This window comes from Limulus polyphemus, unplaced genomic scaffold, assembly GCF_000517525.1.
Source record: "Limulus polyphemus unplaced genomic scaffold, Limulus_polyphemus-2.1.2 Scaffold4960, whole genome shotgun sequence".
NCBI lineage: Eukaryota > Metazoa > Arthropoda > Merostomata > Xiphosura > Limulidae > Limulus > Limulus polyphemus.
In genome coordinates, this window is record NW_013670570.1 from 26,657 (window position 1) to 38,300 (window position 11,644).

At 31.7% G+C, this 11,644-nt stretch overlaps 1 protein-coding gene across 1 annotated transcript in view; it reads right to left on the reverse strand.

The window, feature by feature from the left end:
- LOC106471913 (WW domain-binding protein 2-like) overlaps window positions 1-10,217 on the reverse strand; it is a 21,054-nt gene extending 10,837 nt beyond the window's left edge. The window contains exons 1-6 of the mRNA XM_022400538.1: window positions 9,745-10,217; window positions 6,813-6,933; window positions 4,091-4,148; window positions 2,348-2,440; window positions 1,551-1,697; window positions 422-508 (exon numbers count right to left, since the gene is read on the reverse strand). Of these exons, the coding sequence (XP_022256246.1) occupies window positions 422-508; window positions 1,551-1,697; window positions 2,348-2,440; window positions 4,091-4,148; window positions 6,813-6,933; window positions 9,745-9,800 (562 nt within the window). The 5' untranslated portion in view covers window positions 9,801-10,217. The remainder of the gene's footprint in view (window positions 1-421; window positions 509-1,550; window positions 1,698-2,347; window positions 2,441-4,090; window positions 4,149-6,812; window positions 6,934-9,744) is intronic.
- Between the last annotated feature and the right edge of the window lie 1,427 nt (window positions 10,218-11,644).

The following is an 11,644-nucleotide window of genomic DNA, read 5'->3' on the forward strand; positions in this document are numbered from 1 at the left end:
TATTAAGAACCAACGGATGAAAGTTTGAATGTCTATGGTATTAAGAACCAACGGATGAAAGTTTGAATTTCTATGGTATTAAGAACCAACGGATGAAAGTTTGAATTTCTATGATATTAAGAACCAACGGATGATAGCTTGAATTTCTTTGTTATTAGCATTTCCTTAACTCCACAATCACAAAATATGAAAAATAATATTTTACTCCTCACATTAAAAATTATATAACCATAAACAGTACCACTATACAATAGATACATTAAATTATAAAATGGATAATATTTGGAATTCTTAAGGCTGCCTTACAAAGTTCCTAGTCCTAACAAGTTGTAAAGATCTAACCCCACACACCTCCAGGTTTTTCACATGATAAATGAAGCAAGCAGAACAATGACACAATTTCAAAGTTTCCAAAACTTACCGGCACCTACTGATGCTCCTGCATACATAGGCGAACTGTTGACTCCAGGGTAAGGTGGTGGTAAGTCAGTCATGTAAACGCTGTTTGCTGTAAATATACAAAATGTAATTAATGGTTTTAGAATGAGGTCAGCCATAACTGTTAACTAGTGATTAACAAGACTTTCATAAATGATTAAGGTGAGATCAAGCAGATGTAATGAATTTATCTTACTATATAACTTAGCAAATTAAGTCCAAACAGAGACAAGCCAAATCAACACATAGTCTTGATGATTTCATCTTCATTGTTTAAAAATTAACCACATCAAAATACCAGTAATTCATAATAATCTTGAGAAAACAAGTTAATTAGCTACTTTGTTTTTAACATTTTCAACCATTCTTGAACAAAGCATAAGATACACACATCTCTATAACCTTTCTTGACCTCAATAATAACTTACAGGAATGTGCTTGAATTAATATAAAGATTATGATAGAAACTAGTACCAAGTTAGTAAGTTATGAAATTGTTTTTCTCTTAAATCCATCTCATGCTTAGATTTTATACAGATGTCAATGCTTAACTCTTTCAGCATGGGCTCTCGTAACCATTTTGTGAAGCTGAAGGTAATAAGAGTGTGCAGGAAGGTAACTTACCAGGTGAAGCTGAAGGTAATAAATGGGTGCATGAAGTAACTTACCTTGTGAAGCTGCAGGTAAGAAGTGGGTGCAGGAATTAACTTACCTGGTGAAGCTGAAGGTAATAAGAGGGTGCAGGAAGGTAACTTACCTTGTGAAGCTACAGGTAAGAAGTGGATAGATTCACCAGTTAAGTTTTTATATATCTACACTTATCTTTACTTAAACTCTAACATGTAGTATGTACTGTCCCATCTATCCACTTCTTACCTTCAGCTTCACAAGGTAAGTTAATTCACGCACCCACTTCTTACCTTCAACTTCACCAGGTAAGTTTTTATATATCTACACTTATCTTTACTTAAACTCTAACATGTAGTATGTACTGTCCCTAAAAGATAAAACAAATTGGTAGATGAAATAAACTATGTGATGAAACTGAAAGAAAGGTTGAAAAATTTACCTAGTAGAGTTAAAAAAAAGCCAGCATTAATGAAAAATCTTACCTGGTGGGGCTGTAGGAAAAATGTGTGTTGGAGGAACAAATCCATAATACACTCCAGGTGGGGGGGCGTAAGCTTGTGTGGCCGCTGGATAAAAAGGACCAGAAGGAGGTGTATATGGTGGAGGTGCTCCAGACATGTTCCTCGTGGCTATTAGAAATATAACTAATCTTACGATGGGTAAAACCAAGTTTTCTTACACATACGTATTTGTGTCATGTCAACAGTACTTAACTCCCTCATGTAGAGGGATCAATAATAATGTGCACAGCTTTACAGAACGTAGAACATGCATCATTGAAAACTGGTTTAATTCACCAAACTAAGTAACTTACAAGATCATATGTACGCACTAAATTCACTAACTCACAACAGAATAAATAAATTTTATATAACTATAATTTATTACAAGTTACAGCTTTTACAGTAAGTAAGATTTGTATTTAGAACAGATGCAATGTTTCGATCACTGGTGCGATCATTCTCAAGTACACAATAATTGCACCAGTGATCGAAACATTTTACCTGTTCTAAATACAAATCTTACTTACTTTGAAAGCTGTAACTTGTAATAAAATATACTCAATAAGTAAGTTAACTTTTCCTTTTTATTATCTATATTTTGTGCACCAGCAATACGAAGCGTGGGGTGCACCTATACCCGAATCAATTTTATTACTCATCAGAAGATGAGAAATTTAACTGTCTTTGAACATCAGTTATAAACTTTCTAGTTTCTTCAAAAGTTGCTTAATATTAAGTACATTGCTCACTAATAAAAGGAAAATTTGAATCCGTACCAATTTTGGCAGCTTCCAGCATTGCTTGGCCAAACTCAATAGCTCCTCCATTCATAAATTTCAGCTTAAATACTGCTTCACCAGTCCAGTTCCCTTATGAGTATCAACATAAAAAAAAAGACAGGCATCGAGTGAAAGAAACAAAGCAGAAACTAAGTATCAAACAACGGTAAAAAAAAAAAGTTGTAAAAACCATTTACTACATTTATTACTTTACGTATGGTTTTCCTTTTACTTGTACAGTAATCTTATACTTATTATATAGGAATTTCAAAAATATGCAGCATTAATGCTACTAATTTATTCTTATGAATTATTCAGCCAGATAAGCTGTTTAAAATATTAAATAATAAATGTTCAGGGTTACTGATGAATTCCCTGAAATACAGTTTGTAAATATATATCTAAAATTATTATATAAGTACCTTTTTATTTAAGATAAAACCGTTTCTTTTCTAAAGTATTAACAATAAACAGATAAACAAAACTTAAGATATTCAATATATTCACACATCAATTTGGATAAGTAATACAACAACTATATCCAAAACCCAATTTTATTACAACTGAGAAATGTCACCAAACAAAATTATGACTCAGGCTTAACAAGAACACTTGACTGAATTTGAAGCTTTACAATTTTTTTTTCAAATAAAGTGCAGTCCTAAAAATTAAGACAATGTTCACAAGAAAATCAACAAAACCAATATGTCACCATAAGTGTGTTAGTCAGGACAATACCATGGTAAACAGTAATGTCCATTCTGAAGAGCTTCTCTCACTTAAAGGTGCACTTAATACACGAGAAGGGAACAAGGCTAGCATCCTCACCGACATAAAACAATGACTAACTTTAGGTGTTTTATACTGATTAGATATTTTTGATGAAATCATAAAATTATAGATAAAAGTTAAAACTTTCTCATTCGCTCATATGATATTCAAATTTCAATGAAAAACCAGCAAAAGACTCCAGTCAACTTCGTTATCAAACATTGACGTTCTCTATCCTCCAAATAATGTAAAACACAACTCATTTCTGATTTCTCTGTATCTAAAATATGTCAAACTGTTGTAAATTAAAAGTAATTAACTTCAACATTTCTTTTGATACCAAAACAAAACTACACACGACTTGACAGGGTGCATGTTAGACCTGGTTTTGAATCACATATTAATAAATGATTTATTGATTAAAGTAATTCAGTGTAAAAGCTACTAAACAGGGACCTATCAATATTTTCTAAGGTCCGTTATTAAAATACACGTAATAACTTAAGAAGTAGAAACTACATTTTAATATTACAGATCTATACTTTTTTTGAGTATTTCCTCAAGCAATGTACACGTACTTAGCAAAATCAGATACCTAGCTTGTAGGATTGGCTGTTACAACAATCTATTAACTTTAACAGTAACTGACATCTTGAATTAGAAAAGGTGAGGTATTTGTATTACTAAATGTTCTGGCTATTTATCAGCAGTTTTATTTATCTATAAATATTTCAAGTTCTTATAAAACAAATTGGTAAATTAAAAGAAAAATATTTTACGAGTTCTTTTCTTATGATGGCTTTTGTTTTTTATCATCATGCTTGATGTTTAGCCATGACTCTGCTGCATGCTGTCACTAATTTCAAGCACTGAGCTTCAATGAAAATTATTGGACTATCAAGTTTGTTTAACATTTTTAAAAAAGGAAACATATCTAATGCACTTATTAATAAACAGAGCTGGTCTAACCTCCAATCTGAGCCTTTACTTTTCCTTTGATGTAATTAGCTCCAAATACAGGCTGCTGCTATTTATTAATATATCATTGTCTCAGACACCTATCTGGGTGCTATTTATTAATATATCATTGTTTGTATTAACCGTTGATCTCGTATTCAGAGATTTGTCTGCCCTAAGCTCCAAGTGGTCAACACTGAAGACTTATTTTACCAATAAATTAGTTAGTTTCTGTGTCAGACATATTCCTGAACATATACTAAAACTAAACAAAGCTAACTAACATTAGTGATAATCCTGTACTTGTCTTCCAATCCAACTCTATTTATAAATAAAACTAAACAGTAGAGCGATAACCATTGTGTAGTAACACCACTAAGCCTATACTGTACTGACTAAAATTACGTTTCCATTATTAATGAGGTTGTTCAGAACAATGAATGAATGGAGAACATAAACATGTATTACTTTTCATGTACGTTAAGAACAAATGGTACAGAACATGTTTCTAGTAGAGAACAAATGAATGTATATGTACACATATACATATATGTATATGAATATATATGTATATGATCTGCTGTCTTCTACAGAATTTCAGTAAACCTTAGTTCATTAAAGAAAATATGTAGTTAAATCATGCAAGAAACTCCATCATAAGAATGATATTTATTTGATCATGTTTCCTTTACAACTGACACTTATTCTGTGGTTCCTACTCAATTATTCTAACAAAATACCACTATTAGTCATGCAGAATGTTTGTAGAAATATACTATCGGTCATGAAAAACGTTTATAGTTTTTATTCATACAATTTGTCATCTAGAAGGTACATTAAAGTTTAAATACATATCCTATTTTTGGTGTACTGAGGCAGTAAATCAGTATTTTCATGTTTGATCTCTCTTCTCCTCCTCATCTTCCTTTTTTTTGTTTTCCAGACCAGGGTAGAAATTTAATGTTTGTTTTCTGTTTTGAACTGTAAAACTGAGGTTCTGTTTATATGATTTCTGGTTTCTCTATTAAGTTTGAGTGTGATATTTCAGATGATATTTACAAATAAAGACTCCAGAGATTTCCTGCAGTCCTTCAGTTTTCCCTTCTTCACTATAACCTCAGTGGAGCTGGACCCAGATAGGTGTCTGAGACAATGATATATTAATAAATAGCACCCAGATAGGTGTCTGAGACAATGATATATTAATAAATAGCACCCAGATAGGTGTCTGAGACAATGATATATTAATAAATAGCACCCAGATAGGTGTCTGACACAATGATATATTAATAAATAGCACCCAGATAGGTGTAGCAGCAACAGAGATTGTCCACTGGGAAGCAGACTTTGTCTGTCCAGCAGAATCACAGGGAAACTGAAGTCTAAACATCGAGCTGGTAAATGATGAACGCATAAACAACACGAGCACTAGAATATGCCAGTCTCACGTTATGGGTCTAAAAAATTTCACATTTAGAGCTCACTAAAGAATCAACTTACCAGCTTAAAGTATTGTATCAAAAGAATGAGTTGACGTCATAATACTTCAAAATGGCTGAGAAAGCCACTAAGGGGACATTCTGAGCTTTCTATTGGATATTCACATGTCATAGACAGAAGTAAGTGTGTAAAAGGAAGCATTTCCAAAAATGGAAAGAGGTGGGCTGGCAACTGGTTGATTCAGTAAATGTAGCAATATCTTAGCAAATAGAAAAGATATGATGAGGTTCATATTTTATATTCCAGCTTGTCGGTACTTTGAGTTCTTAATTTGTAAGAAACTATAGACTTTGTATTTGGACATCACAAACATAATTTGAACCAGTGCTGCATTCAACATACTATGTGACACACAAAAATTTATGTTCAGGTGTGTTTTTTTATTATTATTTACTTTTAAATAAAGAAATGAACTAATGTATAATACTAAAATTTGATACCAAACTTATTAACATAAATTCATAAAATAGTAGTCCAATAAATTTTTTAAGGCGAGTCAACAAATGCAATGACATGACCTTTGACCCATGAGGAGAGGTTAATGGGTTTCTTTTGTGATGCTAACTTTCTTCATTTATCTTGGGTGCTTTTGAATATCACGAATCAATCAATCATAATAATATTCTAATTAATACATCAATCAGCAATAATTATGCTTCAGAATGTTCTCAAACCAGAAGTAACAAATAAAATTTTGTCTCACAACTTACACTGTAATAAAACCTACATTCAGTAAAAGAAAGAAACAAAATATGCACAAGAATTTCTTTTTATAACAGTATTACTGCTTACAATCACGATGCATCACATTCAATGTATTTGCTATGACTAAACCATGGTAAATATTTATTAAAAAAATATAAGAACAAGAAAAACGGTTATTGCTCACACCAAAGGATTAAGCCAAAATTATCCAATGAAATGTTTAGTTATGGCAGTTCAGTAATTCTAAAAAGTATTTCACAAAATATGGTATCTGTCAAATATCCAGCCATTAATTAACAATATTTAACCAGTAAATCTGGCAGGACTTCTCCACTATCAATAGTTTTGAAAAAGTAAATATTGTACTAACTAGAATGCAAAATTCCTTAAGTATCCAGCCAGTTGAAACACAAATTCAATTTTACACAATTCCCTTCCCTGAATCTGGAAGTTAGGAACTAAAACATACTAATGATCTAGCTGCTTATAGAGTCCAGTTTTAATTTGGATTAATTTTTTGTCATGTAACTAGAATGTTAAGCCTTACCCGATGCGTGGTGAGATAAATTCTTCCTTTTTTGTTTCCGTGAAATTGCTTGGCATCAGATCCTTCAAACTGTAGTTCCACTCCATCACAGTAAATCAATATGCTAGAATAAGAATATTTTTGTTTAAAAAAATGCAATTATGACATTTTTTTTTCTTGAACAAGGCTGAGAAATAAACATTCTCAAGAAAGAAAAAAAGGTTTTACCAAGAAAGCTTACAACTGGTAGGAAAGGAATAACTGATGATAATAATACTTAATGGATATTAATAAGTTCCTGAAAAAAAAAAAGGGTGGATTTAAGTTTTTACTTTTTCTAAAAGGTTCATGCACAGTTACAATCTTAAAGAGATTCAAACATTGTTTTATAATTGGACAGAAAGCCACCATGTGGGTGGGGTTACGTTTACTGTTAACCAGTAATAAAGATAAGATTGCAAGAGTTCAAGTAAAGCAGAATTTGGGGAAGAATGATAAATTCCCAAAAAGGGGGCCATAGACTGCCTGGAGGGGTCACCTATTATAACCACTACACAGTAGACACTAAAATGATGTCACATAAAGGACATTTGATGTGTCAATTTGTATTGTCTTGATGTCAGTAAAACGTATACATGCCATGAATCATGAGAAGAATTACGCATTCTGTTGATTACAAGCAAGAAATAAAAATATTTGTTACTCTTAATTTTAGTTTTATTTACTCTTGAAGCTGAACACTTATGAGGACCCTGCAGAAATACATCTAGTTGCATAATTAGATGTTATAGAACACATTTGAGAAATATTTACAAATAACTTGTTTTTAATTGTCCCTCAAATGGTTAATGCAACAGACATGTTCCTAAAATGAGGAAAAAGCATAACATGGAAGATTAAACCTACCTGGCTTACCAAAGATATGTGAAATTAAAGAATAAATATCATAAAATATAGAAATTTAAATTGATAAATATGATAAAAGGTTTACAGAACTATAGGAAAGCTAGAGATATAGTTTAAAAAGAAATCTAAAAGACCTTGTGATAAACAGCTAGCTGATTATCTTAGAATTAACAGCAAGGAATGTTTTTAAATATGTTAAAGGTAAACAATATGTTAGAATCAGGACTAGACACTTAACAGATTGTAATGACTACAGCTGATGTATGTTAAAGGTAAACAAGAGGTTAGAATCAGGACTGGACATTTAACAGATGGATGGCAACAGCTGATGTATGTTAAAGGTAAACAAGATATTAGACTCAGGACTGGACATTTAACAGATGGTAATGACTACAGCTGATGTATGTTAAAGGTAAACAAGATATTAGAATCAGGACTGGACACTTAACAGATGGTAATGACTACAGCTGATGTATGTCAAAGGTAAACAAGATGTTATAATGGGGACTGGACATTTAACAGATGGATGACAACAGCTGGTGTATGTTAAAGGTAAACAAGATATTAGAATCAGGACTGGACACTTAACAGATGGTAATGACTACAGCTGATGTATGTCAAAGGTAAACAAGATGTTATAATGGGGACTGGACACTTAACAGATGGTAATGACTAATCAAAATTAGTGTTTCCAATTAATAATGTTTTCAATCACTAACTGTCCAAGTAATTGTAATATTCTCATTATTATTATCAACTAATTCAAGGCTGTTCAGCTTAATCAGTTTGTGTCAAGACTCAGGAAAATAACCACTAATTTAAATTAGTGTTTTAAATTATTACAATTTTCATCATTCCAACTATCCAAATCTCATGAGAATAATTAAATTTATTAAATGTACTTGATTAAAGAGCCCAACAATTAATCAACAAGCTTCATTAAACACCTAGCTCTAAGGAAGACAAGGTTATTGTTTAAGTAACGGAGCTTTAAAATGTTCTCTTCTGTTTTTATGAGAGAAGAAATTAGCAATATTCATGACTATAAGTATTCTGTGGTCCAAGATCCATTTCCTCAGTCATGCTATTGAGTTCCAATATATTCTTAAAACAGGATATTCAAATTAGGCATTACCTTGCATTTATTATAATTATTGGTAATTGGACAAATATTTGTCCTACTGACCAACAAATTCATGTTATTCTGTAATATCTAATCATCCTCAACACAGCCAGATATACTCAAAAACTGATTGTCATCAGTAAACATTATTAGTTTACTAATTATGCCCCGTCAATATCATTAATGTAAATATGAAAAAGCATTGACCCTGAGGCACTCTATCAGTAACAAAAATCCAGTTTGACTGAACTTCAGTAATAACAACTTGTTTTCTCTTATTCTAGTATCCTACAATCTAACTTGATTGTTTTCCCTGATAAGTGATTTCTTTTGTTAATTTTTTGAATAACATCTTATCAAAAGCTTTTTGATAATTTAAATACACCAAGTATACACCTTTTTTTATCATCCAGATAACATGCAAGTGTCCTCAAAAAATTAATATATTGACAAGTTAAGATTTCCCTGTAATGAACCCATGTATTTTTGTCACTATATTTTACTAGATAATTATGCAGAGATTTTTTATCAAACTCTCTAGAATTTCCTCACTACAGGAATAAGTCTAACTGAATGCCCATCATCAATAGCACTAGCTGAAACTTTCAATTGTTTAAGGCAAAATCAATAATTTCCTGAAAAATAAAGGATAATTTTTAAGTTTTTGCTTTTTCTCAAAGATGGATGTGCAAGTACAACTTTGAAAATTCAAGGACTATTTGGTTATAACTGATGAATTTGTAACTTCTAAGACAACTGGGCATAAATGTTATGCTAATCTAATGTTGCCAAAGAAAAACTACTGGTAAAGAGTTCATAACACAATAAACCTATATTTGTAGTTAACTATACTACTAAAGTAATTTATTCAAATACAGTAAACCAGAAATTAGTTTGCTACTTTACCATTCACCATTAAAGATCAACACTCCACCGTTGGCATGCGCTGTATTCAACGACATTTTCTACTTTACAGTTGCTCTAAGTTTTGTCTAGCTTGTAAATTATAAAAACGGTTCACCACGATAAATGTGTGTGGTCGTGTACTACGGTATGAAGTAGCAGTATTATTAGTATTAGTAATACCACTAAACAGTAAACTCTAATTCTTAAACTAAACGTCTAAACTACATATAATACTAGACTTTTAGAATAGCTATCAAAAATAATCAAGCAATTTTGAAACTTAAGTGCTCGTGGGGTTAACTGTGTGTTTTTTACTAGCACAGTATCACTAGCAGTGTAACACAATAACCAAAATTTAGTAACTATATAAGTTAACTTTTACAACGCAAACGCCGAACCGTTACAATTTACAAATATTGAGTAACTGATTTAGCGATGATGCAGTCACACCGGATGATGTAATTCTTTACCTGATGATACGAGCGCCATCGTTATTTGTTTACTATTTTCGAAGTTTTTTACTAAATTCATCTAAGAAGTTTTTTAAAGGACATACATTTGGTTTAGTAGGGAAATTGCCCGTTAAGAATGTTTTGGGATGTTGAATATTTCCGGTGATTTTTCGTTGTCTTGCGATGAATTAGACGAGGAATTTTATCAATAAGGTTTTACTTATTTTTCTTCTGTTAATGTCAGATTCATGTTTTAGTAACCAAATCTTTTGCACATATTTCACATACTCATATTTATTCACTTTTTGTTATTTTTTTTTATATTCAGCTACAAATAAATAATCGGTCAATTCACGCGAAATGATATAACATAACATAATGTTTAGGGACAACAAGGGACCTATTGATCTACCTTGGCTGTCCAGTCCTCTAAAGTAAACTAAACCTATCCCATAAATAAATTCAAAAAGAAATAAAGTAAATCAAAAAATCTTAAAGCCAGCCCTCGTCGTTCATATAGTTATACATTTTTTTCTTAAACTCACTTAAATTCGAAGACAAATATAGTTAAAACCCGAAAATGTCAAAATTATATAATAGGTTGAAACGCCAAGTTTTTATATAATTTTATTTAAAGAAGGGTGACGTTTCGTAAACGGTACAATCTGACGAAGAGCGCTAGCTCGAAACGTCATCCTTTTTTAAATAAAAATATACATAAACTTGGCGGTTGTTCAACCTATTATTTAATTTCCACAAAATCCGAAGGCAACCCATTCCAGAGGTCAACCACTCTGTCAGAAAAATAAAACTGTCTTAGCTATTGATGACTCTTACCTGCCAAAATTTATATTTATGTCCTCTAGTCATACTATTCTCACTATTAAGTATAAAAAAAAGATTATGCATCAACACTATTAATTCCCTTCTCAATCTTAAACACCTCAATCAGATCCTCTCTAACTCTTCTTTTTTCAACAGAAAACAAATTAAGAGATCTTAACCTCTCCTCATATGATAACCCCTCCATCCAAGCACCATTCCAGTAACCCTCCCCTGAACCCTTTTTAACAATTCGGTTTCCTTCCTAAAGTAAGAAGCCCAAAACTAAACACAATACTCCGAATGTGGCCTAACCAATGACCCAAACAATGAAAGTATAACCTCTTTAAACTTGTTTTCAGTATTTATGTAGATACAATCTAAGATCCTATTTGCCGTACCATGAGCATCAGCACACTGCTTGGATGGCTTAAGAGACTGATTAACCATTACACCAAGGTCTATTTCTTTCATGACACTGTTAAGGTTATTCCGATCCATATCATACTGTTACGCCTACGTTCGTTGGTTAATTTTCCGTAAAAATTCTTTCCGAAGAAACTTTAGCGACACAAGTCCTTTCTTAAAACTGGTTTATTCTTTCTGAATACAACTTTGCAATACAC